The sequence below is a fragment of the Doryrhamphus excisus genome, linkage group LG14, assembly GCF_037039965.1.
Source record: "Doryrhamphus excisus strain RoL-2023G ecotype Guam linkage group LG14, RoL_Dexc_Guam_v1.1, whole genome shotgun sequence".
In the NCBI taxonomy this organism is placed as follows: Eukaryota; Metazoa; Chordata; class Actinopteri; order Syngnathiformes; family Syngnathidae; genus Doryrhamphus; species Doryrhamphus excisus.
Genome location: NC_136370.1, coordinates 18,894,134 through 18,921,298, shown reverse-complemented (window position 1 = coordinate 18,921,298; position 27,165 = coordinate 18,894,134). Strand labels below are relative to the sequence as shown.

General features: G+C 41.1%; 2 protein-coding genes across 4 annotated transcripts; one reads left to right on the top strand and one right to left on the bottom strand.

Moving 5' to 3' along the window:
* Positions 1–1,397: 1,397 nt before the first annotated feature.
* gphna (gephyrin a) lies at positions 1,398–23,195 on the bottom strand. Of its 2 annotated transcripts, XM_078795973.1 has the most exons (25): positions 23,174–23,195; positions 22,775–22,858; positions 20,482–20,560; positions 20,356–20,413; positions 20,190–20,282; positions 18,441–18,535; positions 18,283–18,349; positions 17,902–18,201; positions 17,008–17,109; positions 15,405–15,542; positions 15,238–15,280; positions 14,999–15,136; positions 14,782–14,874; positions 13,469–13,524; positions 12,270–12,389; positions 12,146–12,204; positions 10,409–10,562; positions 10,180–10,301; positions 8,714–8,801; positions 8,541–8,614; positions 7,044–7,108; positions 5,840–5,943; positions 4,131–4,227; positions 2,896–3,034; positions 1,398–2,796 (listed from the first exon to the last, which is right to left on the bottom strand). In XM_078795973.1, the coding sequence occupies exons 1-24, from the start codon at positions 23,178–23,180 to the stop codon at positions 2,901–2,903; spliced, it is 2,370 nt and encodes a 789-aa protein (XP_078652099.1). In that variant the 5' UTR covers positions 23,181–23,195; the 3' UTR covers positions 1,398–2,796; positions 2,896–2,900. The 2 variants fall into 2 exon arrangements, with proteins under 2 accessions (XP_078652099.1, XP_078652100.1); XM_078795974.1 differs by lacking the exon at positions 17,008–17,109.
* Positions 22,610–26,661, top strand: dnal1 (dynein, axonemal, light chain 1). 2 transcript variants are annotated; one of them, XM_058090689.2, is made up of 9 exons: positions 22,610–22,812; positions 24,317–24,420; positions 24,552–24,590; positions 24,688–24,797; positions 25,176–25,231; positions 25,900–25,955; positions 26,027–26,153; positions 26,277–26,417; positions 26,606–26,661. In XM_058090689.2, the coding sequence occupies exons 2-9, from the start codon at positions 24,415–24,417 to the stop codon at positions 26,650–26,652; spliced, it is 582 nt and encodes a 193-aa protein (XP_057946672.2). In that variant the 5' UTR covers positions 22,610–22,812; positions 24,317–24,414; the 3' UTR covers positions 26,653–26,661. The 2 variants fall into 2 exon arrangements, with proteins under 2 accessions (XP_057946672.2, XP_057946671.2); XM_058090688.2 differs by having other exon boundaries at positions 24,291–24,420.
* The last annotated feature ends 504 nt before the right edge of the window (positions 26,662–27,165 follow it).

Genomic DNA, 27,165 nt, shown 5'->3' with positions numbered 1-27,165 from the left:
AGTAAAACGTTATCGATATCAGTATCAGTATCAGAAATACTAGCCCTGTATTGTATTTGTGACAATGTGGTATTTGACCTGTATAAAAGAAATGGGTTTCAAAGAAATATGTTATTATTATTATTATATTCCCATAAATAGTTTTACGCGACAAGAATGTACTTGCATGTTTGTCTCCATCAAAGAAAACTGCTTGCTAATTTAAATAAAAGAATACAAACCATAACAAAAATATGTAAAAAAAAAAATAAAAAAAAATTAATAATTCTTCCCTGACCATTTGTGTGTGAAGCCACGCCTCCTTGGTCACCGCATGTCAAATCCCAGTGACGTCACCAGTGTTATTTTCAAACAGAAATTTGCCACATAAAAAAGGGGTGTAACGGTACGCCGTAATCACAGTTCCATCCATACCTTGGTTTAAGGTCACGGTTCGGTTCATAAATCACAGTTCGATCCATACCTTGGTTTAAGGTCACGGTTCGGTTCATTCATTCATTCATTCATTTTCTACCGCTTATCCTCACAAGGGTTGCGGGGGGGGGGTGCCGGAGCCTATCCCATACTGTCTTCGGGCGGGGTACACCCTGGACTGGTGGCCAGCCAATCACAGGGCACATATAGACAAACAACCATTCACACTCACATTCATACCTATGGACAATTTGGAGTGGCTAATTAACCTAGCATGTTTTTGGAATGTGGGAGGAAACCGGAGTACCCGGATAGGGAGAACATGCAAACTCCACACAGAGATGGCCGAGGGTGGAATCAAACTCGGGTCTCCTATCTGTGTGGCCTGTGCACTAACCACTCGTACACCGTTTCAATCGCCAATTAACCTAGCATGTTTTTGGAATGTGGGAGGAAACCGGAGTACCCGGACGGGGAGAACATGCAAACTCCACACAGAGATGCCCGAGGGTGGAATTGAACTCGGGTCTCCTAGCTGTGAGCCCTATGGGCTAACCACTCGTCCGCCATGCAGCCATAATTCGGTTCAAAATGCTAAATATGAACTTGCTAAGCTATCGTGTAAGCAGCTTAATTTTTTTTTAATTAAACATAAAAAAAGTAATTCTCCAATGTTGTAATTTTAAATTTTCATAACAAAATATATCTACAAAAATTAAAAAAAAATGACGAATAATCCATTTTGTGCATTAAAAGATATTCTAACTAATCCAATGCAGGTCAAAATGTGACATCTTAGCTTTTTGTTTTGGTGACGAGTGGTTAGCATGCAAGCCACGCAGTCAGGAAAACCTGGGTTTGATTCTCGGCTCATGTTCTCCCTGTGCATGTGCGGGTTTTCTCCGGGTACTCCGGGTTTCCTCCCACATTCCAAAAACATGCTAGGTTAATTAGCCACTCCAAATTGTCTATAGGTATGAATGTGAGTGTGAATGGTTGTTTGTCTATATGTGCCCTGTGATTGGCTGGCCACCATATATGCGACCCCAGTGAGGATAAGCGACATAGAAGATGAACGTATAGTTTATAGGTTATTCTAGAATATGCTAGGGCACAATAAAAAGCTACAAAAGTGCGAGGAAAGTGCAAAGACGCAAACAGGCGCATTTGTAAGAATTTAAACAATTATTGTCTAAATTTGCAATCATTGGTGTTCCCGATCGTTACCGAACAACGCCGGCACTGTTTTCACGGAGAAGGCTAAGTGTTCCCGAACAGAACAAGATGGCTTCCAGGCTCGGGATTGTCCTTGGCACTATCGCTAAACCAAATCCCGGGTCGCACGGTATTTGTTTACGGAACTCCACAAGACTAGTTCATGGAATCGTTCCGGGTGGGATGTACCAAAACATCTGTACGGAAAGACCTGTTGACAAATACATGTACCGTTACACCCCTTGTAATATAAATAATCTTAATTATTCAATAATAAAAGTGGAATTTATCAAAAATATTCCACGCGCTACAAGCAGGTGACCCCGGAACAGGAAATCTGTCCAATTTTTTTTTTTTTTTTAAAACTTGGAAAAGTATCTGTTTTAATGTTTGCTTATGCCATGGCTACAAAGTCATTCCGGTAAGGCTTTGCTAATATTAGATTGACCTTAAATCTTTGGACATCCATTTGCGTTTCTCCACCTTCTTCAGGTGTAAAGTGCCTCGACATAATCGATGCTGTAAATTTACCGCTATATATATATATATATATATATATATATATATATATATATATAAATAAAATGGACTTCCTTAAAAACAGTAGTTGCATGGCTTTCATTGAGGATAGTCGGCATGACTTGTAGCGTGTAATAAAAAGCAGTTCTTGCTTGGAAGGGGGTAAAAAATTTAAAAAAAAGTCACAGGGGTCGGTGGATTAAGCGAGAGGGGGGGGTATCTACATATATGGATTAGAGGACAACGGAAATGACAAAAAAAAAATCATTCTATATCTATATATCTATTAAGGAAAAATGCTGAAGACAATGTAAATGAACAGGAAATATGAGAACTACCAAGATGATCATCAATACCAAAATAATGATAATAATAATAATAGAATATGAAGTAAGAATATTAATAATCATTCTAATCAGGAGAATTATATCATATTACAGAATAAATTTCATATTTATATTTTTTTCATTGAAATACAATGATTTTTTTTGTTGTTTTTTTTGTTTCTCAATGCAGACATATGAGAATTCAGCCTCTGCTGGCTCCAATTGGCTGTTGCATATGACATCACAGCTAATAGCGGCCAGGTAGACATGCTTTAATTCTTGCCCCCGAGGAGGTCCGAGCACCACCGTCACAAGTGAAAATCTGGGGAAAACAAGGGGGTTGAATGGGTTTGTAACCCCCCCCCCAACCCCACCCCCGCCCACCCCACTATAGTGTGTCCAATACCTGTAGTAAAAGTACCTGCATCATAGTCGTCCGATGACCATGACGTCCACGACTTCCCCCTTGTGCAGTTCCACATACTGCTCTGTTTTAGGAGGCAACATCAGCAGGCCGTTGGCGCTGCGCATCGACATTAGCCTGCTGGACACCTGGTTACCTGTGGAGGGGGGGGGGGGAAGCGAGTTACTTTGGGTTAGGGAGGGGTATCCATCCATTTTCCTCCGCTTATTCGGGTCCGGGAAGCAGTCTTAGTAGGGACGCCCAGACTTCCCGGTTCCCGGCCGCCTCCTGCAGCTCCACCGGGAGGACACCAAGGCGTTCCCGGGCCAGCTGTGAGGCATAGTCCCTCCAGTGTGTCCTAGGTCTGCCCCCGGGGGCCTTTTTTCCCGGCTGGGCATGCCCGGAACACCTCACCAGGGAGGCGTCCGGGCCATGTCCCAAGATTTGACCGCCGAAGACCAGGTCGCCCATGCACCCGCCCTTGACCGCCACCCAACACACAATGCACCGGACCCTTATGCTTGCCCCCGTAGGTGGTGGGTCTACAAGGGGGAGATCCCGTGTGGCCCGACCACCAGGCGCTCGGGGCAGCAGTCTTAGTAGGGAAGCCCAGACTGTGAGACATAGTCCCTCCAGCGTGTCCTAGGTCTGCCCCGGGGGCCTTTTCCCGGTTGGGCATGCCCGGAACACCTCACCGGGGAGGGGTCCGGGCCATGCCCCAAGAACCAGATTTGACCGCCAATGCACCCGCCCTTGACCGCCACCCAACACACAATGCACCGGACCCTTATGCTTGCCCCCGTAGGTGGTGGGTCTACGAGGGGTAGATCCTGTGTGGCTTCTTCGGGGCTGGGCCCGGCCGGGCTCCACGGGTGAAGGCCCGACCACCAGGCGCTCGCCTGCGAGCCCCTCCCCCGGGCCTGGCTCTAGGGTGAGGCCCCGGTATCCCACATCCGGGCGAGGTACCTCGAGGTTCCTGCTCTTGTTTTCAATCATATGGGTCTTCTGAATCACTCTTGGTCTGTCCCGTCACCTTGGACCTGTTTGCCTTGGGAGACCCTACCAGGGGGCATGTAGCCCCAGACAACATAGCTCCTCGGATCACTCGGGCACTCAAACCCCTCCACCCCGATAAGGTGGTGATTCATGGAGTGGTATCATTGACTGTAGATGCCTGAATCGGTGCTCAGTAAAGGAAAGAAATAATGGTTGTGTGTGTGTGTGTGTGTGTGTGTGTGTGCGCATGTTCACACCTGTGCTTTGGGCCCAAGGCAGTGGTTCTTGGTGATGCCAGGTGAGAATACAGCGATGGTACTCCGGTCTCGGATCCAGCTTCACGTCGCATGAAAGCTAAACATAAACACACAAGCAAATATTCATGGCTTGTACCAACGTTATTCTCCTCTGAGCAACATTTACTAAAATATAGGAGTAGGACCTGAGTTCGATTCCACCCTCAGGCACCCTCCCACATTCCAAAAACATGCTAGGTTAATTAGCGACTCCAAATTGTCCATAGGTATGAATGTGAGTGTGAATGGTTGTTTGTCTATATGTGCCCTGTGATTGGCTGGCCACCAGTCCAGGGTGTACCCCGCCTCTCGCCCCAAGAAGACAGCCGGTGACGACCGTCGTCAGGATAAGCGGTAGAAAATGAATGAACATGATTCCAACAGTAAAATATGGTGGTGGTAGTGTGATGGTCTGGGACTGTTTTGCTGAATCAGGACCTGGAAGACTCACTGTGATACATGGAACCATGAATTATTGTTAAACTGTTCACAAATGAGTGGTTAGCGTGCAGGCCTCACAGCTAAAAGAGCCAAGTTCAATTCCACCCTCGGCCATCTCTGTGTGGAGTTTGCATGTTCTCCCCGTGCATGCGTGGGGAGAACTCCGGTTTCCTCCCACATTCCAAAAACATGCTAGGTTAATTAGCGACTCCAAATTGTCCGTAGGTATGAATGTGAGTGTGAATGGTTGTTTGTCTATATGTGCCCTGTGATTGGCTGGCCATCAGTCCAGGGTGTACCCCGCCTCTCGCCCCAAGAAGACAGCTGGGATAGGCTCCAGCACCACCGCGACCCTCGTGATAAGCGGTAGCCACTACGCGCCGATCACATAATCTTTGGCGCGAACTGGCACCACAAGTTACGGGCCACCACGAGCCAGTTGGGAGGCAGTTTGAGCCACTGCATGCCACTAGGCACCTTATTGGCGACACAGCAAATTGCATTGGCGCAAATTTGCACCAACCGGCGCTGGCCCAGTGGACTCCTGGCATCATTGGCGCAACTTGGCTGGCGCCATTACATTCCAGTGGATTCCAATAGGCGGATTGTTTGTGACATTTGGTTCCACTTGGTGGACACTTTGTACCGGTTGCTTGATGCAAGCGGCATGACGAAGATTTTAAACATTTAAACATTTTCTTGCCGCCAAATTAAAATTTTGGGCGCCGTTACGGGCCACCATGAGCCAGTTGGGAGGCAGTTTGAGCCAGTGCACGCCACTAGGCACCTTATTGGTGACACTAGGCGCCACAGCAAATTGCATTGGTGTGAACTGGCACCGGCCCAGTGGACTCCTAGCATCATTGGCGCAACTTGGCTGGCGCCATTACATTCCAGTGGATTCCAATAGGCGGACTGTTTGTGACATTTGGTTCTACTTGGTGGACACTTCGTGCCGATTGCTTGATGCAAGTGGCGTGACGAAGATTTTAAACATTTTCCAATTTTCTTACCACCAAAGTCAAATTTTGGGCGCCGTTACGGGCCACCACGAGCCAGTTTGAGCCACTGCACGCCACTAGGCACCTTATTGGTGACACTAGGCGCCACAGCAAATTGCATTAGCTTGAACTGGCACCAACCGGCGCCGGCCCAGTGGACTCCTAGCATAACAGACCGATGGCCAATGTGTGTGTGTGTGTGTGTGTGTGAAAGAGAAAGTGTCTTACCCTGGCTTTAATAATTGTAGGTCTGGGGTCTAGAATGCCTTGCATCTTCCTCAGAGCAGGAATCACAAATAGATTGCATGTCACCACTGCAGACACTGGGTTACCTGCAAGAACAAAACAGTATTATAGTATTACAGTATTACACAAGGAGAAACTAGGAATGACCACATGCATCATTATACCTTTCTTCTTACATATACTTCTTACGTATACAATGAAAAATTCTCCTTATACAAAGGCAATAACAGTCGCTTTTTCACGGAAATGTGCTCGCTCGCGATCACCTCTCTGGTCGCCTACATCACAAAAAGCGGCTAAATCAGGGGTCTCAAACTCAATTTACTTGGGGGCCACTAGAGCTCGGGTCTGGGTGAGACTGGGCCGCATCAGGTTTTCCAAAAAAAAAAAAAAACGCATTTATTAAAAACAGAAAAATATACAACTTTTTCAGTGCTTTGGTTCCGATTTTCTACAATAAAAGCTCTGATAAAACATTCCACTGTTCTCAAATATCTTACTTTTTATTTTTCTGCACAAAATAAGATGAAAAATAAACAAATCAAGAATAAAGAAAATCAATCAGTAATAAATAAATATAATAATAATAATAAAAACTTAAGAAAGCACATATAGTTGGTGGGTAGACAAATGATTTTTTTCATATTAAAATGAACAAAGCATTATTAGAGCCCTGTAGACATGACAAAACACGACTATAGTCACATTTATACTCTTTTTATTTACAACATATTGCGCAACTGCAGGGTCTTGAGACACATGCTAACTCGCAAACTAGACAGCTAGCGACCTAAACGGTAGCCTCCAAGTTATTTCCTTTAAACTTAAATAGCCAAAAACTTACCACTTCCACACGGAGAGGGAGGATAACTATTAACAGTTATTTAACCTTTAACATGAACATGAATCAAAGGTAATAATTTTTTCTGCGTACATGATACCATACAGCATCCATATCAAACTAACATTAAACTTTCATATCAAGGCGGGGGCCTCAAACTAGTGTCCTGCAGGCCACATTTGGCCCACGGGCCGCGTGTTTGAGACCCCTGACATACCCTCTTCCAAAAATGTTGATTTTATTTCTCTGATACAAAACCTACCATAAAAACTCCAGACTGTTCAACTCTTGGTAAGGCGGTCAAACATAGAAAATCCTTATTCCCCCTAACTATAAGTTTCGTACCTGGCAGAGCAAAGATGAGTTTCCGTGCTCCATCAATGTCAACAGTGGCAAAGGTAGTAGGAAGACTGAAAAACAGAAACAGAAAGATTTAGGGCCTTTCTGAATACAGCTTTTAACATCATTAGAGCGCTACAGACGTGAAATAACACCCCTATGGTCAGCTTGACACGACTATCATTCTTTGTTTTACAACACATTGCTCAGCTCTTATGCTGCAGGGACTCGAGAGTAGCTAGCAAGCTAGTTAAAGTCACCACTTCCACACGGAATGGGAGGAGAATCTTTTTTCACTTTATTATGCCGGACTTCATGCAGTGGTAAGGTTATATAACGTAAGGTAAGGTCAATGTTTTGTGTCATTACTGCCGCCTAGTGACCAGAATACTACATATCACTTGTATGTATTTCGTTTTGTTTTGACTAATAATACAATTTTGGCTAGCACAATTTTGGCTAATACAATGGCTAGCACGCAGGCCTTACAGCTAGGAGACCGGAGTTCAATTCCGCTGTGTGGAGTTTGCATGTTCTTCCTGTGGGTTTTCTCCGGGTACTCCGGTTTCCTCCCACATTCCAAAAACATGCTAGGTTAATTAGCCACTCCAAATTGTCCATAGGTATGAATGTGAGTGTGAATGGTTGTTTGTCTATATGTGCCCTGTGATTGGCTGGCCACCAGTCCAGGGTGTACCCCGCCTCTCGCCCCAAGAAGACAGCCGGTGACGACCCTCGTGAGGATAAGCGGTAGAAAATGAATGAACATTATTCCAATAGTAAAATATGGTGGTGGTAGTGTGATGTCTGGGACTGTTTTGCTGCATCAGGACCTGGAAGACTCACTGTGATAAATGGAACCATGAATTATTGTTAAACTGTTCACAAATATGGGCTGCACGGTGGACGAGTGGTTAGCGTGCAGACCTCACAGCTAGGAGACCAGGGTTCAATTCCACCCTTGGCCATCTCTGTGTGGAGTTTGCATGTTCTCCCCGTGCATGCGTGGGTTTTCTCCGGGTACTCCGGTTTCCTCCCACATTCCAAAAACATGCTAGGTTAATTAGCCACTCCAAATTGTCCATAGGTATGAATGTGAGTGTGAATGGTTGTTTGTCTATATGTGCCCTGTGATTGGCCGGCCACCAGTCTAAGGTGTACCCCGCCTCTTGTCCGAAGACAGCTGGGATAGGCTCCAGCACCACGGCAACCCTTGTGAGGATAAGCGGTAGGAAATGAATGAATGAATGAATGGATCATGGGACTTCATGCAGTGTTAAGGTAATATAATGTAAGGTAAGGTCGATTACTGTCACCTAGTGACCAGAATACTACAAATCACTTGCATTATGTTTTGTTTTGATACTAGATTTTAGTCTGCCATGAAACAGCAATCATTTATTATATTTTTTTTCTGTAAAAACACAATAGAGCAATAATCCAACTGCAATAAAGCGAGGGACGACTGTATATTGAAATTTTATAACATGTAAAAAGTTTTACCCCGGCTTCATGAAGACGCGCCCAAAGTGGATCTGAGCATGAAGGTCGATGTCCAGAACCTGCTTCAGGTAGTCCTGGTAAACACGGTAAATACAAAGTGTGGTTAACCCTGAATGATATACAATACAATAAACACCGGCGATGTCGGTGGCGTGTCGGAGGTCGGACGTTACCTTCTCTCCCATGGACACGCCCCCCGAGGTGATGATGACATCAGCCCGACTGATCCCCTCATGGAGAGCCGAGAGCAGGTCATCGGGGCTGCACATACGGTTATGATGCATTAAAGCAAAAATAGCTGAAGGATGAAGAGCACCGCTGAGACAACATGACTTGAGTTCTTGTGAAGACTTGAACGCATTAGCTCGGTCGTTGCTAATTGCTATTGTTTTCATTCGCCATCCAGTCAAAACGTCAAGTCATGTTGTTTTGGGCTAGTCTCAACTACAACAAGAAATGATGGTTTAATGGTTTAATTTCATTTCAACATGCATCAGATTACAATTGAATGCATCCCATAATCAGTTCACAGTTCCACATGTCCAAAAGGAGTAGGAAGAAGCAAAGCTTATTAAATCCTATCTGGGAATTTTACAAATCAGTAACTGTTAAATTAGATTAGAAAGGCAGGATGTGAACAAATGTAAGTTAATTTTATTTTTTTAATGTAATTAAAAAATTAATTTATTTATAATTAATTAATTTCATTTGAACATGCATCAGATTACAATTGAGTGCATCACATAATCAGTTCACAGTTCGAGTAGGACGGAGCAAAACATATTAAATCCTACCCTTCCATCTGTTACATTTGTTCACTTCCTGCCTTTTTAATATAATTTAAGTTTATTTTTTTATCTAAAAAAAAAAAAAAAAAATAGTAGGAAGAAGCAAAGCTTATTAAATCCTACCCCTCCATCTGGTACTTTTACAATCAGTAACTGTTACATTTGTTCACTTCCTGCTTTCTGAATATAATTTAAGTTTTTTTAATTATTTTTTTAATAAAAATATTTTTTTTAATGGTTTAATTTCATTTGAACATGCATCAGATTCCAATTGAATGCATCCCATAATCAGTTCACAGTTCCACATGTCCAAAAGGAGTAGGAAGAAGCAAAGCTTATTAAATCCTACCCCTCCATCTGGTACTTTTACAATCACTAACTGTTACATTTGTTCACTTCCTGCTTTCCTAATATAGTATACATTTTTTTTTGTTTTTTTATAAATTAAATTCAATTTTATACATTATTTTGATAATTTATATTATTTTATATTATAAAATTATTATTATAAAATCTATAAAAAGTTATATTTTTTTAAATTAATATTATTTTCATTTTTTTATGTTTAATTTTATTTTATTTTTGTCACGTTCCGAAGTACTCGGTGATATGAGCATCCAATGCCATAATGGGTACCATAGTAAGTGTCAATATAGTGATATATATAGCACATCATGACTGGTTCAAGACTCTTCATCCTTGTATTTAGCAAACATCAACTGCTTGTATTGTTTCTTGAATTGGCTCATCGTTGTGCATTGTTTGATTTCCTTACTCAATCCATTCCATAGTTTGATTCCACATACTGAAATGCTATGTGGAGCAGAAAAAGAGGAGCAGACTCGTCTTACTTGTCTCCAACAATGCCCAGGTTGATAGTTGGGTATCCATGTTCCTGGATGGTGGCCAGCAGAGTGGAGCGGTTGGAGTCTCTGATCTTGCCAGGGTGGAGGTCATCCTCTGGATTCAGCAGCTTTTCAATGAAATCAATTCAGTGTATTTATACCAACAATGTAAACAAGGTCAAATCCGGAACAAGTGTAAGTGTGTTTCCATGCACACACGCACATACACACACACCTCATTACCAGTGGACATCACAGCCACCACTGGGAACTTGTGCACGCTGACGTCAGTCACTCCCACCGTGGCCAGCAGACCAATCTCTGATGGGCCCATGTGTGTTCCTTTGGCTAACACGCACTCCCCTCGCCTGATGTCATGACCTATTGGCCTGAACAGACAATTTACACGTGGTGACCATTTCTCAAGCACTTTGCCGTGAAAAATGAACGAATAATAATAATAATAATAATAATAATAATAATAATAATAATAACTGCCGTTTTGCGGTTGTCTTCGGAAAATGTGCTTCATAAGCGTTTTCAAGCATGAAGATGATACAATGAAATAAAACACACATACAGTTGAAGGGACGGTGATGAACTACAGTCTAAACTGGCCACAAGGTGTCAGTAGTTACTATTGTTGCAGGTTTGAATGATCATCATCAGGGGCTGCACGGTGAAGTGAGTGGTTAGCAGGCGGGCCTCGCAGCTAGGAGACCCCAGTTCAATTCCTATCTCGGCCATCTCTGTGTGGAGTTTGCACGTATGGGTTTTCTCCGGGTACTCCGGTTTCCTCCCACATTCCAAAAACATGCTAGGTTAATTAGCCACTCCAAATTGTCCATAGGTATGAATGTGAGTGTGAATGGTTGTTTGTCTATATGTGCCCTGTGATTGGCTGGGGATTAGTCGCCCGAAGACAGCTGGGATAGGCTCCAGCAAACCCGTGATCCTCGTGAGGATAAGCGGTCATGTTGCCAGTTTGCATGTTTAAAGTTGAAATACTTAGAAAGCAACTGGCGGGCCGGATTCAATCCCTTGATGGGCCGCATGTGGCCCCCGGCCCGGAGTTTGCCCACCACTGATTTAGAGTCACCTCAAATTAGTATAGATAATAAAAAATTGAGGGGCTGCACGACGGACGAGTGGTTAGCACGCAGGCCTCACAGCGAGGAGACCCGAGTTCAATTCCACCCTCGGCCATCTCTGTGTTTCCTCCCACATTCCAAAAACATGCTAGGTTAATTAGCCACTCCAAATTGTCCATAGGTATGAATGTGAGTGTGAATGGTTGTTTGTCTATATGTGCCCTGTGATTAGCTGGCCACCAGTCCAGGATGTACCCCACCTCTCGCCCCAAGACAGCTGGGATAGGCTCCAGCACCCCCTGCGACCCTCGTGAGGATAAGCGGTAGAAAAAGAATTAATGAATGATGGATATCAAGGCTGCACGGCGGACAAGTGGTTAGCACACAGGCCTCACAGCGAGGAGACCCGAGTTCAATTCCACCCTCTGCCATCTCTGTGTGAAGTTTGCATGTTCTCGACATGCATGCCCACATTCCAAAAACATGCTAGATTAATTAGTGACTCCAAATTGTCCATAGGTATGAATGTGAGTGTGAATGGTTGTTTGTCTATATGTGCCCTGTGATTGGCTGGCCACCAGTCGCCCAAAGACAGCTGGGATAGGCTCCAGCACCCCTGCGACCCTCGTGAGGATAAGCGGTAGAAAATGAATGATCAGGCCCAATAACATCAACAATCATCATCTTCATAAATCATAATAATCATCAACTCTGAACTCTCGCCGGCGGAACATAGGGGTGTTATTCTATTTCTAGAGGGCTCTAATAATATTAAAAACCATATGTGCAAAGTTGTAAACAGGTTTTCTGTGGTCTAACAAAGGATTTCGACCGTCTGGTAATTTGACGAGCATGCAGTTTTTCATGTTTTTTGTTTTTACCTGATGTCCTGCCCAGGTCGAGCCTGAACCATAATCCTCACTTCTAACTCTTCTGTGCCCTGAAACACATCAGAGTTAAATGACAAGGTCATCCCCCCCCTCAAACAAATTGCGGTGTGCTTACATCTTCAGACTCCCGCAGTAGTTCTGTATCTTCCACTTGGACGACAGCATCAGCACCACAAGGGATGGGAGCGCCGGTGGTCACTCTCATCACTTGGCCTGGCATCACTGTGTGGGTGGGCTGCAGAGACACACACTCATATTAAAGACGCCGTCACAAATCATCTGGTTAAGGTCAAAAGAGTTCATTTTCTACCGCTTATTATTCCAACAGTAAAATATGGTGGTGGTAGTGTGATGGTCTGGGACTGTTTTGTTGCATCAGGACCTGGAAGACTCACTGTAATAAATGGAACCATGAATTATTGTTAAACTGTTCATAAATATGGGCTGCACGGTGGACGAGTGATCTCCCCGTGCATGCGTGGGTTTTCTCCGGGTACTCCGGTTTCCTCCCAAAGTCCAAAAACATGCTAGGTTAATTAGCGACTCCAAATTGTCCATAGGTATGAATGTGAGTGTGAATGGTTGTTTGTCTATATGTGCCCTGTGATTGGCTGGCCACCAGTCCAGGGTGTACCCCGCCTCTCGCTCCAAGAAGACAGCTGGGATAGGCTCCAGCACCCCTCCCCCGAGACCCTCGTGAGGATAAGCGGTAGGAAATAATTATTATTTGACTAATTATTCCTCATAATGTTCGGAAGCCATTGTTGGCTTCGGTGCAATGAAGGGACCAGTCTCAGAGTTTGGGAAAATGAATAATGTGGTAGATGACTATCACGTTTGAGTCCCATGAGATTGATGTTTTTTTTCCTGTTCAAACGTCAAGCTCCGCCCTTTAAGCCATGTACCACCTCGACTTGACTCCAAAATGAACTCACCCGGTACTAATTTTGGAGTCATTTTGGCATTACATACAATTTCATAAAGAAGTAATATGTATGTATTCAGGGTGGCACGGTGGTCGAGTGGTTAGCGCGCAGACCTCACAGCTAGGAGACCAGGGCTCAATTCCACCCTCGGCCATCTCTGTGTGGGTTTTCTCCGGTTTCCTCCCACATTCCAAAAACATGCTAGGTTAATTAGCCACTCCAAATTGTCCATAGGTATGAATGTGAGTGTGAATGGTTGTTTGTCTATATGTGCCCTGTGATTGGCTGGCGACCAGTCCAGGGTGTATGAATGAATGTATGTATTTTTTTCTTCACGATGACCTAGCCTGCCTACATGATAGAATGTATAGAATGTACAAGGGCTGACCTGCTGTCCAGCCTGGGATTCTCCCATGATGAAGCGATCTCCGGGGCCATCAGCAGCTATAGGACAATAATACATAGTCAATTTAATTATATATTAATACAGATTTCCAGTGTAAAATCAGGAGGGAAAAAAATATTTAAATAAATCATTCAGCGCTCTGAATTAAAAAATTTTTTATTATTATTTATTTAAAGGACATTATTTAAATTCATGAATTTCTGCTTTCTTCACACACAAAAAAAAGATACTTGATGTTCACTTGAGTGGGATTCGATTAGCGTTCACACTTTGCTCGTCCTGGCAGAGCAAATAGACTATTGGTCGTTTGAACCAAACCAAACATGACAAGTGTGAAGGCACCTCTTGGTACACGGCGGCGCATCGCAAAAGCCGAGTGCACCCTTCACATTTCTACAAATAACTTATGTTAGATTTAGAAATGATGTATAGTTAAATTAATTAATATTTTTAACTATAAATTAATAAAAAGTAATTATTTATTTTTAACTATAAATTAATAAAAAAACAATTATTTTTTATTATTTAATTCATTTTATTATTTATATTTTTAACTATAAATTAATAAAAAGTAATTATTTATTTTTAACCATAAATTAATAAAAAACAATTATTTTTTATTATTTAATCCATTGTATTATTTAACTTTTATTAATTAATTTAATTAATCAGTAAATTTTTATTATTTAATTTATTTTATTATTTAATTTATTTTAATTAATTTGGTTAATTAATTAATTAATTTTTAGCTATAAATTAATAAAAATTAATAAATTTAAGTATAGCTTTTCATGGGAAAACAACTGTGTGAAACACTGTAGTCAGTGTAGAAATGTGCTGTCCTCTCAAAATATCAAACATGTTAATTCAAGATTTAATCATGATTAATCGCGTTTTTTTGCCCACGGTTAACCCACAATTAATCACAAATAAAAAAAGAAGTCTGTATTTATCATAAGTAAGGATGTAAATCTCTTTTGTGGTAAACTATTTCCTACGCAATATTTACCCTTGCTCTTCTCCTCCTCTGCTTTTTAACCGTATAATGTATTCACTCCGCTTCGCCCATCACTCCATTCGCACCATTAAAAGGCATTTTGAGGGCATCGTGTGGGGAACTGCCCATGCACTCCATTTCGCCGTACTTTTACCGTGAGTGTGCAGGCACTTATGCACTCAAAAGGCTAAGTCGCTACCATAAGTGCGCAAATTGAGACGCGACCTTGTGAAGCTCTGACCACAAGCGTGTATATTTACGAGTATATTGTATACTTAGTGTATTTGCCACAGCCTACCTCGTACAGCATACCCATCTTTAACAGAGGCTGGAAATGGAGGAAGGTTGTCTTTGGCATAGATGTCCTGAGCGAGCACTCGACCCAAACCATCTAGGAGACAACAGCGGTGAGAATCGTATCCACATTTGAAATCGGACAACAAGACAAACAGATCATCAGCATCAAAGCGAATGTGCGTATGATGACGGGAGTACGGATCATATTCGGCACTGACCTCTGTAGTTAATGACCTCGATTCCTAGAATAGGAGTCATCTCCAGAACAGTGATGAAGGCTTTGTCCATTGATGTCAATGGAAACGGGGACATGCGATGGCGGCGCGCCACTTTGCTGATGTCCACCGCACTGTGGCCTGAGCACGTGCACGTGCGCGCGCACACACACGGAATACAAGTTACACTTTGCAACACGTTGGTTTGGGAAAGCGGGAAAGCGACTGCAGCGATGACTTACTGGCTCGGAGAATGTTCTCATTGCTGCCACATCGGGACTGGACCTGGGGGAGGGGGGGGGGGGACACGGGTTTAACTCTTCTTTATTCATCGTTTCAGTCACATTTAGCCAACCGTTGGGTTTTATGCACGATAAGCCGTTTATGTCGAGTGAACGCGTGCCCGTACCTTGGGTGTCGGGCACGATGCCGTGGAAAGGCGGGAGGTCGCCTGTGTGGCCCGTGGTGACTCAGAAGGGGTGGAGCTCAAAGAGGCAGAATCTCGAGGAAGCACCTGAACACCTCGAGAAATGATCGAGTCCGGAATCTGCAGGTTAAGAGAGAATAGACATTAGCATCATCCATGTCTCCCTGGAAATTCCATGGAATTGATGCTTTGGTTCAAGGACAGCGCTCATTCATTCATTCATTAATTTTCGACCACTTATCCTCTTATCTGAGGGTCGCAGGGGTTGCTGGAGCCTATCCCAGCTGTCTTCGGGCGACTGGTGGCCAGTCAATCACAGGGCACATATAGACAAACAACCATTCACACTCACATTCATACCTATGGACAATTTGGAGTGGCTAATTAACCTAGCATGTTTTTGGAATGTGGGAGGAAACCGGAGTACCTGGAGAAAACCCACGCATGCACGGGGAGAACATGCAAACTCCAAATGGCAAATGGTCAAAAATGCATAATTAGGTAAAAAAAATACATAAGTCGCACTGGAGTATAAGTCGCACAAGGCCAAAAATGCATAATTAGGTAGGAAAAAACATACATAAGTCGCACTGGAGTATAAGTCGCAAATGGCCAAAAATGCATAATTAGGTAAAAAAAATACATAAGTCGCACTGGAGTATAAGTCGCACAAGGCCAAAAAATGCATAATAAGGTAGGAAAAAACATACATAAGTCGCACTGGAGTATAAGTCGCACAAGGCCAAAAATGTATAATTAAGTAGAAAAAAACATACATAAGTCGCACTGGAGTATAAGTCGCACAAGGCCAAAAAATGCATAATAAGGTAGGAAAAAACATACATAAGTCGCACTGGAGTATAAGTCGCAAATGGCCAAAAATGCATAATTAGGTAAAAAAAATACATAAGTCGCACTGGAGTATTAGTCGCACAAGGCCAAAAAATGCATAATAAGGTAGGAAAAAACATACATAAGTCACACTGGAGTATAAGTCGCACAAGGCCAAAAATGTATAATTAGGTAGAAAAAAACATTCGTAAGTGGCACTGGAGTATAAGTCGCACAAGGCCAAAAAATGCATAATAAGGTAGGAAAAAACATACATAAGTCGCACTGGAGTATAAGTGTCATTTTTTGCGGGTAATTTATTTTCCAAACTACTTGACCAAAACAGACATTACGTCATCTTGGAAGGCAAGTTCTAACATGAATAAAAGAATAGAGAACAGGCTGAATAGGTGTAAGATATGCTAACACAATGCTTATTCAGCTACACTAAACATAAACATGAACACAAAAGATTTTTCATTTATAAGTCGCTCTGGAGTATAAGTCGCAGGAACAGCCAACCTATTAAAAAAGTACGACTTATAGTCCGGAAAATACGGTACATAGTTACAGATAAAATTACACAAATAATTCAAGGAAAATTATTATAATAAATTATTATTATTTATATATAAAATAGCGTGTTAACAATGTTGTTAACTCGAGTCAAAATATTTGCCCGCTGGTCTAAATCAATGAAAATATGAATGGATGGGTTCTGGCATGAGAGGAAGGGAGCATGGAGTCGTCTCACCTGTTGTTCATGGCTACAGGAGCAGGTGAAATGAGTGGGAGGGGCAGGCGTGTTGCCGGGCAGATGGGGACCCCCTTTAGCCATGACCACAGCATGGCTTGTCTGATGGACCACAAAAAAAAACATGCGAGCGAGAGACACACAAGACTTATGTGGCTAAAAGATGGAATGGATGAATGACATGAAAAGGTGGGAATTTCACTTGAAGAACATGGTACGGACTGGACCGCGAACCATCACAAAACCAGTACGACCATCTTGCAATGGACGCGTGTGGGCTGTACGAGCCTCGTACGATGCCCGCACACGTACAACCCCCGATGAGCGACAACGTATGACGGCATATCTAGGATGCATGAGTGGCACGCCGCGTTTCACAATCTGGTGTGCAATCATTTGTCCGGGGAAGAACCGGGTCATTTTTGACCCACTTATGGAAGGTTGGGGTAGTAACACAAAAACTAAAATTTCTTAAAATGTATAAAAATAAGTTAAAAATGTGAATGGCATGATATCAAAAACATGTTTTTTGAGGAATACCTGGAATATGAAATGATAAAAAAAATTTTCATTACAAAGATATTTCAAGAAAACAACCTGACCGGGTCATTTTTGACCCACTTATGGAAGGTTGGGGTAGTAACACAAAAACTAAAATTTCTTAAAATGTGTAAAAATAAGTTAAATATGTGAATGGCATTACATCAAAAACATGTTTTTTAGGAATACCTGGAATATGAAATGATAACAATTTTTCATTACAAAGATATTTCAAGAAAACAACCTGACCGGGTCATTTTTGACCCACTTATGGAAGGTTGGGGTAGTAACACAAAAACTAAAATTTCTTAAAATGTATAAAAAGTAAGTTGACAAAGGTTTGGCTTTTGTTACCTTTGCAGCAATAGCAGCCGCGGTGATGTGGGAAGAACCATGCTGGTGATGGTGATGGTGGTGATGGTGTGAGTGTCGACCTCTCCGCCGCTCTTCCTCCTCGTTGTCCTCCTCTTCACACTGGGTGCCACGCTCCATGGTGTGCGAGTGGGCGTGCGTGTTGGTGTGCGCGTTGGCCAGCAGGGAGGACGGAGAGGGTAGCTGCTCGAGTGCGGCGTGGACGGATTTGACCCTGACCGTGGCCTCGCGGAGCAGATCGATGGCGTGGGGCAGCGCCGGAAGGATGAACTGAAAACACTCCTGAAGGAAACAGCGGAAATGTTACATTCAATGAAGTTGCGTAAATTTAAAAAGTGGAGATAAAAGTGGAGTCAACTTCACCTGAGATCCTTTCTTGCTCCCTGGCAGGTTGATGATGAGAGTTTTACCACGGATACCGCACACAGGCCTGAGATCAAAACGTTACAATGAGCACACATGAGCTGGAATCGAACTACGTTGCAGTACAGCAGGCGGAGAATTGGCATTGAAATGGTCACCTGGAGAGCATGCCGAGTGGTGTGACGTTAAGGGATCCCATCAGCATGGCCAGAGCCATGCCTGGAGCCTCTCTCTCGATCACCTCTCTGGTCGCCTACATCACAAAACGGGGCTAAATCAGGGGTCTCAAACTCAACGCATTTATTAAAAACAGAAAAATATACAAACTTTTTCAGTGATTTGGTTCCCATTTTCTACAATAAAAGCTCTGATAAAACATTCCACTGTTCTCAAATATCTTCATTTTTATTTTTCTGCACAAAATAAGATGAAAAATAAATAATTAGGGGGACCAATCGACTACCTACATGTCAGCTTTGTGTTACCAGCGCCAAGATATCAACTATTCACGTCAACGCCACTCAAACCGGCTGAAGAGTTGAAATCATCCGCCGTCGATATAACCAAAACCAAAAATAGCCATAGCTTTCAGGATGTGCTGTGGTCCAATAGAAACTGGTCTGTGGACTATTAAAGTGGAATTCCACAAGTCTCACATGTGGATCACATGTCTTGTTTTATGAGGATACACTCATTTTAACAGAGAAATCTTTGTTTGACCGAGTGTGTGGTCTTAAGAACATTTTAGGGGGGCCCTATTAAATGAAATTTGTCAGAGATTTTTTTTGTAAAAAGAAAATCTATAAAAAAATTTAAAAATTAATAAAAAAAATATCAAATTATTTAGGGAGACTTAAGAACATTTTAGGGGGACCCTATTAAATGAAATTTGTCAGAGATTTTTTTTGTAAAAAGAAAATCTATAAAAAATTTAAAAATTAATAAAAAAATATCAAATTATTTAGGGAGACTTAAGAACATTTTAGGGGGACCCTATTAAATGAAATTACATGATTTTGTTTTTGTTTTAAAAAATCTATAAAAAATATCAAATTATTTAGGGGGACTTAAGAACATTTTAGGGGAGCCCTAGTATATGAAATTTGTCAGATTTTTTTGGTTAAAAAATTGGAATAAATACATTTTAAAAATCGATTTAAAAAATATCAAATTATTTAGGGGGTGTTAAGAACATTTTAGGGGGCCCTATTAAATGAAATTTGTCAGAGATTTTTTTTGTAAAAAGAAAATCTATAAAAAAATTAAAAATTAATAAAAAAATATCAAATTATTTAGGGAGACTTAAGAACATTTTAGGGGGGCCTATTATATGAAATTTGTCCGATTTTTTTGGTAAAAAAATTGAAATAAATACATTTTAAAAATCAATAAAAATATAAAATTATTTAGGGGGTGTTAAGAACATTTTAGGGGGGTCCTATTATATGAAATTTGTCAAATATTTTTTTGTAAAAAAAATCAACAAAAATTATCAATTTATTTAGGGGGCTTAAGAACATTTTAGGAGGACCTATTATATGAAATTTGTCAGAGATTTTTTTTGTAAAAATAAAAAAAAATCAATGAAAAAATTAAAAATCAATAAAAAATATCAAATTATTTTGGGGGGACCTATTATATGAAATTTGTCAGCTATTTCGTTTGTAAAATAAATGAATAAATAAATAAAAATCAATAAAAAATATCAAAATTATTTAGGGGGGCTTAAGAACATTCTAGGGGGGCTTCCTAATGACGCCACTGTTACTGTCAAGATCGACACAAACCAGAAGATGGATTTGACCGCGAAACCATGAGAAATATCCGACTGACGTCCCGGCAAAAGACACCTAAACGGTTCCAGCGGTTAGCAATGATCATTGCCATCACATGCCAAACGCGTGTACCTCTGGTGTAACATCTCTGGGTGCGAATCCAGTTCCTCCAGTTGTGAGAATGAGATTAAGCTCCTGTTCATCGCACCACTCCAAAAGAGTGTCCTGTACACACAAAAACACACAAAAGGAATGGCGACGCCGTGCACACACGTGGAGATGAAGCCAAGTCAGATACCTTGATTTCATCGATCTCATCCGGAACTATTTTATAGGCTGTGATGACTCCGCCTAACCTGCAGGCGGTGATGGAGAGCGTGAATGTAAACATCTATGCTGCTAGCGTACGTGCGTGGAGACTTACAGTGATGGATCATGGACCAGGTCCTTCAGATTGACGCCGCTTCTGTCCTCAGCCAAGTTCTTGTAACAGCTGTCACTGACTGAGGAGGACATTTCAGACAAGGGCAAAGCGAAGTTAGTCAGAGCGGGAAAACAACACAAAGTATGTGTGCAATGTACGGGGAATAGAAGGACAGTTTGAAGACCATTACGTTGTTTGGGTAGCCCAGGTAGACAGCATGTATCATAGCGTAGCCACAAATCTGACAATCCAGCTACTACATGTATATATATCACACAAGTCATCACGGGGTAGGTAGGGTATGTATGTATGGATACCGTGCTCATCTGATTGATATCGATATCGGATGATTTTCAAGTCTGAAATATCGGTATCTTATTGGAAGTGAAAAAGTTGGGACACCCCTAATTATTTTTAGTTGACGAGTCATTTGACTATTTATATTCCATTTTTCCTTTATTATTATTATTATTTGACATTTTTTTCTGCATTCATTCATTTTCTATAAAAAAAAATCTATAAAAAATATCAAATTATTTAGGGGGGATTAAGAACATTTTAGGGGGGCCTATTATATGAAATTTGTCAGATTGTTTTGGTAAATTGTTTTGGCCGTGCAGGCCATATTTGCATATTAACAATAATTCATGGTTCCATTTATCACGGTGAGTCTTCCAGGCCCTGATGCAGCAAAACAGTCCCAGACCATCACACTACCACCACCATATTTTACTGCTGGAATAATGTTCATTCATTTTCTACCGCTTATCCTCACGACGATCGTCACCAGCTGTCTTCGGGTGAGAGGCGGGGTACACCCTGGACTGGTGGCCAGCCAATCACAGGGCACATACAGACAAACAACCATTCACACTCACATTCATACCTATGGACAATTTGGAGTCGCTAATTAACCTAGCATGTTTTTGGAATGTGGGAGGAAACCGGAGTACCCAGAGAAAACCCACACATGCACGGGGAGAACATGCAAACTCCACACAGAGATATTGGAACCGAGGGTGGAATTGAACCCTGGTCTCCGAGCCGTGAGGTCTGCACGCTAACCACTCGTCCGCCGTGCAGGCCATATTTGCATATTCACAATAATTCATGGTTCCATTTATCACAGTGAGTCTTCCAGGCCTTGATGCAGCAAAACAGTCCCAGACCATCACACTACCACCACCATATTTTACTGTTGGAATAATGTTCATAATAATAGTCCACCGTGCAGCTCTGCACATGATAAAAAGTGTGAACTCTCTGAGGTGGACACCAAGTACCTTTGAGTTAATTTTGGGTCCGGACCAGAGTACCTGACTACATGTTTGCACCTTAAATGAAGTGGATGGTGAGCAGGGTTTTGCATCCTAAAGGCAACCCCTTAAAATCCCTACTTGGGCTTTCTTCGTCAGCTGCTGGCTTGCATCCTCTTTGAGCATTTTTCTCACGTTTCCTCCTGCCTCGGAAGGCAGCAGGCCTACTGGTGACTGGTCCATATCTTCCTCTTCACGACTTTAAGGAAAACGTCAGCTAAGCAAATTAGTGGAGCTGTTAGACAACCTGCAGAAGAGAATGAATTTGACGCGCCTCGCCTAAATAAATGCATTATGATTTTAAAGATTTAAATGTATGTACTAAATATGACACAGGCAGGCAAGGCAGGGCCGTCGAAATGTATGTCGGACGAACAGGTGTAGTGGGAACCACCAAATACACCCGCAAAGGCAGGCAACGAATCTGCAAAAATACATGAATTATGCAGCTCATGTAGACGATCGTTATTACACGGCTAGAAATTATACCACATAGCAGCGTCAAGGTAGCCATTAAAAAAGACCTTCACAGGAAATCCAGCCTTCAACGTCAAAATAAAAGCACGTTATTACAGTTTCAGCTCAACTCAACAACTAGCTTGTGCGGGGAATAGCCCCTCATTTCGAAAGGGATTTTGCCACACGTCCGCTTCCCCTCTGCGGCTTTACGCTAGTTAAAATAAACCTGTATGCTATATGTATGTAAAATGATACCGAATAACACATAAATGTTTAATAAAGACAATTAAACACCGGCACGGAACAGCACCGCCGTCGTTTCAAAGCCTCTCCCACATCTGTCTGACCTGTCAGGCGGCTACTAGCGGCAGCTAGCGTTAGTCCCAATGACAGTCAACTGCACCGGTTATCACGCTGGCTAACCGCGGCTAGCTCTTGTAGCTCGGATCGTGACACCGACAAACGACACAAGATTGTAAAAAAAATCATCCGCATTTCATCGCCTTTCACTTTCCTACCTGTGAGGATCCCCACTCGGGTCTGATGGTCGTGGTTGGTGAGCACCATCCCGTCCGTCGCCATGTTTACAACCCCTGTCTGCACTGTGACAGCATATATATATATATATATATATTTAGATTTATATATATATATTTATATAAATATATATATAAATATATATATATATATATAGAGAGAGAGAGTGAGAAAAAGAGAGAGAGAAATACATATATATATTTATAAATATATACATATATATATACTAGCATATATATAGAAACAATGCTAGCTACCGCGCCGCCTCTGAAGCACGATTGCCGGTGTGTATTTGTGTGTCAAGCTCGCCTTCATGCGTGTTTTTTTATGTCAAATGGAGATCAACTGCGACACTATAAAACACAGGTTGTGTCACTCACCTGTCATTTAAAATAAAAACACACAAAGTACTCGAAAAGTTAGCTGTTTGTCAGCGGTGGGCGATACTGCAAATTCTTGTATCTATCCGATACCAACTTAACACAGGATGTTCGCTTTGCTGATACAGATGATACTTTTATTTTGAAATGTCATGTTTTTTAATATGAATTTGTTATTTGTGTTCATAATCAAATTTAAACACAGAATATAGATTTACTAGTAAATATGACATTTTTTTTATTCCATGCAGTCATTTGTGGTGATGTTATGGTACAGTCTGGTGCCTTTCTGCAGATGGCCATGGGTTTGAATCCCAGACCCAACACCCAGCCATTAGGAATGTCCGGTGTGGGCATAAAACCGAAGGCAACCCCTGATGGGAAAAAGTCGAAAGGCAAACACATTTTGAAGTTACAAATAAAATCAGAAATAAAATGTAGAAAACATATTCACAACTTTCTAATCATGTTTTATTTTAGCATTATTAGAGCACTCTACACATGAAATAACATTTTTACACTCATATTATTCATATAGTCAACATAATAAAAGAAAATAAGACAAAATATACACTCACACATGTTAGCATTAGAAGATTTTTCGTAGTTTGTTTTTTACTTCCGGTTTTCTGTAGTACTTTTTATGTCATCATTGTGTCATCAGCGTAACATAATGTAATATTATTGACACGTGACTGGTGGAGAATACTAAATATACTAAATACTAACTATATTTGCATTCTAGTTCATGACTGCCCTCTATAGCCCGCACACAGAACAGCAGCTTGGAACAACACTATCGTACGCCATATAAATGATATGCTAATTAAACTATGGCGTCATCACGTGACTTATAGGTCAGCAAATAACCAGTTTTATTGCTGGAATGTCGGCAACAGGGCGCCATTTTACTTGACTCCGCCCACCCCAAATGTGCACGTGAATGTGTAACGTATGTTTCTCGTATACTTTAGTTGTGACCCTGAGCTAGCGACCTGCTATCGCATCATATACGTAACATAAAATCCTAAAATACATAAAATAGAAACAGACATGTACTTCAAAGAGTACTATAATTGTTCTCTCTAAAGGCAACCGATTGATATGTTCGTCGCAGTCTATTCAAGTGAAATTTAAATACAGGATACGTATTTACCCACCTGTCTTCACAACTCCTGGAACTGCGCATGCGCGGACTGTGTGGACTGTTATCGTCATAGCAACCGGAGTCGCCGATCAACATGGTGGTGAGTACCTTATCCAAAATACCTGCTTTCCTAATATGTCCATTTATGATAGTACTTTCAAGAAAAAATATTGTGTATTAAGTAAAATAACATACAACTTGCTCTTATAAGTGCTTTCTTCATGTTTACAGGGAAAAGCAACAACATTAAAGGAAGCACTGGCCAAATGGGTATGTGGTACGCAAGCATACTGTAGCATACTACATCCTGTTCTGCATACTGTACTGCGTTTGTATAGCTTAGTACAATTTATGTATCTGTATCCAGGAGGAGAAGACCGGGGAGAAGTGCGGTGAGGCCACGGTTGTAAAGCTATATAATCAAATCCCCCCTCTGGAAAAGCTGGATAACACCCTCAACAAAATACCCAAATGCGAGTGAGTCGTTTCACTGAATCGTTTGAAACATTGTTGCAGATATGAATCACACACTTTTCATAGATAAAAATTGGCATAATATGGTTATTGGATGACACGGCTGCGTCATATCCAGAATATTCTAGATTCCAATCTGGGTTTAGACCATGAAAGAAAGTAGGAAACCAAGTACGATTCCTTATGTCTGAATTCAATATTTGTAGTAAGAGCATAGAAAACCTGTTTACAACCTTCGAAATATGGCTTTTAACATTATTAGAGCCTTCTGGATATGATATAGCACCCCTATTTGTCCATAGCTCATTTAATAGCAAATAAATGCTAAGTAGTATTGTATCAATTACTCACTGCCTGGTGTCTATACTGTATCATCGACAGAAAGCTGTGTCTGTCCACCAACTGCATTGATAAAATAACCAATCTGGGTGACCTGAGTAAGTACTTTATACACACATGTGCGCCTAAACACATTTTGCACTTAATAATATGGTTAATGGTTTTATTTCATTTGAACATGCATCAGATTACAATTGAATGCATCCCATAATCAGTTCCCAGTTCCACATGTCCAAAAGGAGTAGGAAGAAGCAAAGCTTATTAAATCCTACCCCTCCATTTGGTACATTTACAATCAGTAACTGTTACATTTGTTCACTTCCTGCTTTCCATAATACAGTTTAGGTTTTTTTTTTAAATAATGTATCTCGTACCAAAGTAGGAGGTGATATGAGCATCCAATGCCATAATGGGTACCATAGTAAGTATCAATATAGTGATATATATATGATATATATAAATATATATCCTAATATAAATGATTTTTTAATTTTTAATTTTTAATTTTTAATTTTTAATTTTTAATTTTTAATTTTTAATTTTTAATTTTTAATTTTTAATTTTTAATTTTTTAATTTTTTAATTTATTTTATTTATTTTATTTATTTTATTTTTTTGTCACATACCAAATTACAAGGTGAACTGAGCATCCAATGAATGACATAATGCGTACCATACTATTTCTCCTCTCCTGTAGAGAAGTATTGGATGACATTTTTAGCTAATTGGTTGTTTGTAGCCTACTATATTGTTTTTGTCCTTTCAGAAAACCTGAAGATTTTGTCATTAGGAAGAAATAACATCAAGGCCTTCACTGGTCTGGTGAGTACATATACAAAAGTGCCAAAAATACCAAAAAATGCTTAAGTTGGTTGCGTTTATGTATCATGTAGGATCCGGTAGGGGACACATTGGAAGAATTGTGGATCTCTTACAACCTGATCGAGAAGATGAAGGGAGTTCACATTTTGAAAAAACTACGTGTTCTCTACATGTCCAACAACCTGGTGAAAGATTGGGGTGAGCAACAGTCGTTCGTTCATAATGGCATTAATAGATATTATTGATTCATTGATAATAGTAGCTTTTTTTTTTGCACAGACGCTCATAACATTGAATATAAAAATCGTTGTTTTTCTGCAGGAGAGTTTTCAAAGCTGGCTGATCTGCCGTGCCTTGTAGACCTGGTGTTTGTAGGAAATCCTCTAGAAGAGAAACACACGCCTGATGGATCATGGATGGATGAAGCTTCGAGAAGGTTACCCAATCTGAGAAAACTGGATGGTAAGATTTTCAGCACCACTAATGTCCTCATACAGTACATTACACAGACCTATAAAAATGAGTAAAAAAAAATAGATGTCAGGTGTGCACGGTGCATGCATGCATACCCGCACATCCGCTTAGGGAAGTAACTGCTGCTGGCACGGACTCAAACCCAGGTCCCAACCCGAATCTTCTGGTCTTTCCAGGGATCCCTGTCATCAAACAAGGAGGGGATGATGATGAAGACGGTTGAGTGGATGAGTGGATGAGTGGATTATCTTGGTTATTGTGCAAAATAACTCAATAAAAGCAAAAAACGACACTTGGATCTCATTTTTCATGCAAAATGTTATCATACCCTGGAGACATTTTCTTTGTAAACATAACACAACACACTGAAACCTGAAAAGTACTGATCTCATCACACTAATATTTACCATATTTACCATATTTTAAGTTTTACACACATTCGCATTATTTTTTGGGATGAGTGGTTAGCACGCAGGCCACACAGCTAGGAGACCCAAGTTTGATTCCACCCTCAGACATCTCTGTGTGGAGTTTGCACGTGCTCTAATTTTTGGTGTGGTTATTACTACAATGTCTATATACCAGTGGCGTCATTAGGCCTATTTTAGGGGGACTTCAGCCCCCTAAAATGTTCTTAAGCCCCCTCCTAAATAATTAGATTTTTTTTAATTAATTTATTTTTTTTTTGCAAAAAAAAAATATCTGACAAATTCATTATACTAGGGCAAAAGCAGAC